Below are 6,000 nucleotides of genomic sequence, written 5' to 3'. Positions count from 1 at the left end.
GGGGGGGGGGGGGGGGGGGGGGGGGGGGGGGGGGGGGGGGAGCGGCCGTCCCCGCACAGCGCGCACTGTCACTTGAGCCTGCAGCCAGCCTGCAGACCGTCGGTCCGTCGCAGGAGGTGCTAACACGCCGGGGGAGAATCCACAGCCCTCACGCTTAAGCGTCAGCGTGGCGTCACAAGCGGACCCTGCCCACGGCTCCGCTGTGCGGGCGTCCTTCCCGCCCGCATTCCCACACTCAGCCCGCACCCGAGTCACCCGGGGCGCCCCACCCGAGCTTTGGTTCCCAGGGGACACGATGCTGCCGGCGTGGGGACACATCTCGGGGGCCGCCATCCTCCGTTCCTGCGGGGCAAGCCTCCGCTCACGTGGCGGCCCAGGCGTGGCTCGGAAACCCTCCCTGGGCCAGCGGCCAAGTCCAACAAGCGGGGTGGCCTATCGTCTCCCAGCTCTGGAGGCTGACATCTGAGCAAGGGTCAGCTGGGCGGCGCTCCTGCAAAGGCCCTGGAGGAGCCGTCTGTTCCGGGCCTTTCTCTGGGCCTCTGGTGGGGCTGCCCTCCTTGGCGGTGCTTGGTCCACACACCGTCTCCCTGGTCACGGTCTCCGTCATCACATGGCTTGTCTGTGCGTGTCTGTGTCTGTGTGTGCGTCTATCTGTGTGCCTATGTGTGTGCATGCGCGTGCATGTGGTGTGTGCGTCTGTGTGTGCATCTACGTGTGTCTGTGTGTGTGCGTGCGGTGTGTGCGTCTCTGTGTCTATGTGTGCATGTCTGTGTGTGCACCTGTGTCTGTGTGTCATCTCCTTTCCTCCCCGTGGTTTGTGCGCTCCGGGGTCCAGGACTGGATTCCCGTCACTGCTGACCCTTTGGGCATCAGAGAAAGATTCCAGGTGCAGTGACCTCGTGTCCTTGTTCACACTGGTCCAGGGTCCTGTCCTCGTGTGCAGTGACCTCGTGTCCATCCCCGGCCTGGCCACAGGACCAGTTCACGCCCTTCTGCTCCTCCTATCCACCCCTTCCCCGGGGCCCTTGTCTCTCACTCACATATGGAGCACAGGTCGGCATGGGAGCGCCGTTTCCTGTCGCCTCCCGTAGCACGGCCTCGGTGGGACAGTTCCTCTTGTCCCCAAACGCCGCTGTCTCACGGATCTGCATCCACTAGGGGAAGGTTGAAACCCAGACTTCAGCGGCAGCTGGGTGGGCACCTTCCGGCACCTTCTCAGCCTTGCTCTGTTTTATTTCCTCTCCTCTAGCAAAACCGGTGGTGGAACGGCTGCGTGCACACACTAGGGACGTAAGAAAATGCAGCCCTCCACACGCACCCCCGTGTTTTTAGCAGCGCAGTCGACAGTAGCCAAAGGATGGAAAGAGCCCAAATGTCCCTCAATGGGTGAATGGATAAAGAAGGTGTGGTCTATACATACAATGGAGTTACTACCCAGCAATCAAAAACAATGAAATTTTGCCTTTGGCAACTACGTGGATCGAACTGGAGCGTATTATGGTAAGTGAAATTAGTCAGAGAAAACAAAAATCAGATGACTTCACTCATTTGAGGGCTTTAAGAGACAAAACAGATGAACATAAGGGGAGGGAAACAAAAATAATATAAAAACAGGGAGAGGGACAAAACACAAAAGACTCTTAAATACAGAGAACAGAGGGTTGCTGGAGGGGGTGTGGGAGGGGAGATGGGCTAAATGGGGAAGGGGCCCTAAGGAATCTACTCCTGAAATCATTGTTGCACTAGATGCTAACTAATTTAGATGTAAATGAAAAAATAAATACATGAAATGCAGCCCTCATGACCCGTGAGAAGCTTCTCCAGGGCTAATACCGTCCGTAAACATTGGGTCTTGTGAATCTGTGTTGTGCCCAGTCACGTGGTTGTCCTGCTAAACCCCCAGTCTCAGGGGGTCGCCGTTAGGCCGGGTCAGCCCGTCATGCTGCCTCCTCCCCGGACCCTGGGACAGCCGCAGGCCCTGGAAGAATCTGGAAGGATCGGTCACTGCGGAGGCGGCTGGCTGCTTCAGGGACGTGGGGCTCCGTGGACTTTCTGTCTGTTCATCTGTTTATGACAGTCTGATCTTCCATTTTCCAGATGATTCTCAAGGCTGCCCCCAAAACGCAGAGCCGTATCTGGCAAGTGGTGCCCCAGATGTGGACTTTCCTGACACCTGGTGGCCACTGCCTGCCCCCCGGCATCACAGGCTCTCTGCCGTCGTACGGTCGTTGCTGAGGAAGACAGATGAGCAGGAGAGAAACCACAGAAGCCCAGCAAGCACGTGGGGGGGCTCGGGACCAGTAACACAAGGGGGTGGTTGGAACCTGGCTTCAGCGACATCTCTGCCGAGGAACAGTGCGTTTGTAGACAAGGGACAAGAGAGGGAAGGGGCCTGGGGGTTCCACGCTGGCGAATACACGGGGAGAGGAGGGAAGATGGGGCTGTCTACACGGGGTCTGCGATCCGGGTCTTCCGGTGCCAACTCTGCGCTGAGTCTAGGCTCCTCTCGTGATTAAGAATCACCTTGCCCTTCCTGGTCGGGGGAAGGCAGCGGGTTTCTCTGTGTCCGCCTTTTCTCAGCTGCCTTCAGCTGGGAAAACTCCTACAGCAGGGGCCGTGTGAAAACACAGACTATCAGCGATGACTTGGAAAGACGCGACTTGGCTCGCAGAACCCACGCACAGCCCGTTTTCCCGAGGAAATCCGGTCGCGAGGTGAGGGGCAGGCCCGCGTGGGGTTCGGGAGGTCGGCCGACACAGCAGGTGCGCTGCTGACTCCCGGCTGCTGAAGGACCCTCAGGGAGACATCTGTGTGGAAGGCTCCAGGTTCACACCAGCTGGGCGCCCTGCCTTGGGAACGCGGCACACGGGGCCCCGGTGGCGGGACCCTGGCCCCCAAGGGCCGAGTTGCCCCGCAGGCCGTGCGCTGTGAGCGCAGAGCCCTTGCTCACCTGTGAGTCACGATCCCCCGGTTCCCGGACACGTCATCAGCCTGATTTCTCTGTGCCTCCCCACCGTGTCACGGCCTCTGGTCCCACGGCCCCGCCACAGTCGTGGAGGCGCGGGGAGAGCTTCCTGACTGAGTGGCAGCAGCAGGTGCGTGGCTGCCTCCCAGACGGGGCGGGGGAGGCGGGGGACAGCTGATCCTCGGGGGCAGAGGGCAGCGTCCAGCGTGTGGCCACCACGGCGAGCGGGCCTAGCCAGGGGTCTCAGGCCGCAGCACCGCACGTGTCCCCGCGGCCCTGGAGGGAATGTCCGCAGGGAGCCGTGTGCACAGCTGTCGGCCAGGCCGCCTCCAGGGGCTCAAGCGCACGTCCTGCTTCTCTCCGGCTCGTCCCAGACAGGCCGGGCCTCGAGGAGCTGCTGACCCCGTGTGGAAGCAGGTGGGGACGAAGCGGTCACGGGCAGCAGGGTGGCAGTGGGGTTCCGCCACGCTTCCGAGGGACGCCCGCGCCTCGTGCAGGGGCGGGGGGTGGCGGTGAGGCTCCGTCTGGAAGCACAGGAAGCTGTGAGCAGGGCTAGGGGTTTCTGGCGGCAGCTACTTGGGCGCCTGTTTGCATTGGCTTCGGGGGCCGGGGAGGCAGGAGAACGCCTCAGAGAGGGTTCTGATGAAGTCAGAGGCCTAGAAATAATTCTGAGTTTCAGTTTAATGTTCAGAGTTCTTTGTCACAAAACCCTTTCTATAAATATAGTTTCCTTTAAAAATGTTTACTCTTGGGGGGCCTGGGTGGCTCAGTCAGCCCAACGCCTGACTCTCGATTTCAGCTCAGGTTATGATCCCACAGTTCGTGGGGTCGAGCCCCGCATCAGGCTCTGTGCTGGGCGTGGAGCTTGCTTGAGAGTCGCTCTCTGCAACCCCCCCCCCCCCCGCTCGCACACCCTCGTTCCCTTTCTCTAAAAAAAGTAATAACGTAGTAAAAATCTTTATGCTTTTTCAAATTAAATGGTTTTCCTAAAAATGGGGGAACGGTATACAGGTGCATGGGACAGAGGGCACGTTCGCCCCCTACGCCCACACTTGTGCTGTGCAGAGAAGGGTTTGGCCTGAGTCTGCTTGTAGGCTCATCGTATGCGGGTGTGCAACGCGTGCACCTGTGTGTATATTGGTACTCACGTCCGCATATGCACGTGTCCGAAAGTTTTCTTTTTTCTTATGAAATGTCTTCATTTTTCATCGAAATATAGTCAACACACCGTGTTATATTAGATCCAGGTGTACAAGAGAGTGATTCGACATCCACACCCCACACAGTCCTCATCGCCACATCGCACGCCAAACCACTGCTCCCTTCCCCCACCCCTCCCCTCCGGTGACCAGGGTGTCCTCTGTGCTCAAGAGCCTGTGTTTTGATTTGTCTCTTTCTTCTTTATCCGCTCATTTGTTTTGCTTCTGGGCCCCATGGAGATGACTTTTTCCATTAAAACGGGCCCGTGCTACTTTTGTTCAAAAACCAAACAAAAATGTTCAGTAGAAGGGTTTATAAAATGTTCTCGGCCACACCACGCTCTCATCCGGTCTGCCTTTCCACACCTTGCCGGCAAATCTTTCCCAGAGAGCCAAGCAGTTCCCAGATAAGCAGCTGCTGGATGATCTGCAATTTGCAAACAGGTCCTGCAACTTGCCGAAGCGAAAACAGGTCTTATGCAAGGATTTCCCGAGGTACTACTGAATAGAGTCGTTTGAGCTCCTTGCGACCAAAAGCAAACCAGGAAAACATCCAGCGTTCTCCACGATTCAGGACGCCGTGTGCCACGGTAATGACGGGAGCGAAGGAGTCACAGAACTAGGTAAAATCCACACGTGTGATGTTGCTGACTTTGGGGACATAATTCAAACTTTATGGACGTTTGCGTGTTGTGGGATCAAAGGCACAAAATTATCCTTGGAGATTTACCAAAGTAGTTTTACATCCCCGAAGCTTTGCCTGTGCAGACAAAATAATGAATTGAAAACTACCCAGAACATTCCAACATGACCACCACTCTGCCGCTCGCCCAGGGATCACGGGTGAAGGTGTATTTGGCCCTTGACTGTCCCAGCTTTCTTAGCTACTCACAGGGCTCCCCAGGACCCTGTTCAAGCAGAAGGTCTCGGGCTCTGTTGGGCTCACAAGACATGGGGCTGGAACTCTCTGTGGGGGAAGACCCCTCTGGGTGGGCATCGGTGGAGCCGGGCAGCCGCTCTGTCACCCTCATGGAGATGGGGGTGGGGGTTGAGTGTGATCGCCCTCCGCATACGATCCTTCATATGACCTGCTCTACTGGGGGACAGTCTGTACCCCCACCTGAACTTGTTTGATTTCTCTGTTTGCTTCATTGCAAACAAAGCCCTTGTGTTCCGTCAGTGTCCAGATACGATTCTGGGTGCTACGGGCGTATCTGACCCAGGGCAGGCCCGGCAAGTAGCTTGAACGACTGCAGAAGTTGGTGCTGGAGCTCGGGCAGCAGAAGGCCCACCGGAGGGAAAGGGAGCGTGCACGTGAAAAGCAAAAGGGGCGTGGGTGCATGTGCACACACACGTGTGGGCTAAACCTGGGGCCTCCCTTCCCCTCCCAAATACCAGAGTGTGGGGCGCCTGGGGTCTCAGTCGGTTTGGCGTCCGACTTCAGCTCGGGTCACGATCTCACGGTTCATGGGTTCAAGCCCCGCGTCGGGCTCTGTGCTGACAGCTCGGAGCCCGGAGCCTACTTCGGATTCTGTGTCTCCCTCTCTCTCTGTCCCTCCCCCGCTCGCATTCTGTCTCTCTGTCTCTCTCTCCTTCAATTAAAACGAAACATTAAACACAATCTTTAAAAATATATGTCCAGATACAAGAGGATGGCGTGGGGCGTTTCCCCTCTCAGGTTCGTTCCGCGTCGCGACGCTGGCGGGCACACACAGGAGCGCTAAGCGTGGCCCGCCAGCCTTTCTCTCTGGGACAAGATGACGCTGCTTAGCCTTTCCAGAAGCCGCGGCTCGGGGGCTCTGCGGATTCCTGTGGAAGATGCGGGCTGCGTGGTCA

General features: G+C 57.8%; 1 protein-coding gene across 1 annotated transcript in view; it reads left to right on the top strand.

Moving 5' to 3' along the window:
- The first annotated feature begins 3,250 nt into the window (after positions 1-3,250).
- The window catches only part of UNC93A (unc-93 homolog A), a 36,722-nt gene continuing 33,972 nt past the window's right edge, over positions 3,251-6,000 (top strand). The window contains 1 exon segment of the mRNA XM_049654591.1: positions 3,251-3,382. Within this exon segment, the coding sequence (XP_049510548.1) occupies positions 3,251-3,382 (132 nt within the window).

This window comes from Panthera uncia (genome assembly GCF_023721935.1).
Source record: "Panthera uncia isolate 11264 chromosome B2 unlocalized genomic scaffold, Puncia_PCG_1.0 HiC_scaffold_24, whole genome shotgun sequence".
NCBI classification, from domain to species: Eukaryota; Metazoa; Chordata; class Mammalia; order Carnivora; family Felidae; genus Panthera; species Panthera uncia.
Note: the sequence above shows the minus strand (reverse complement) of the source record. Positions and strands in the feature narration are given on the sequence as shown.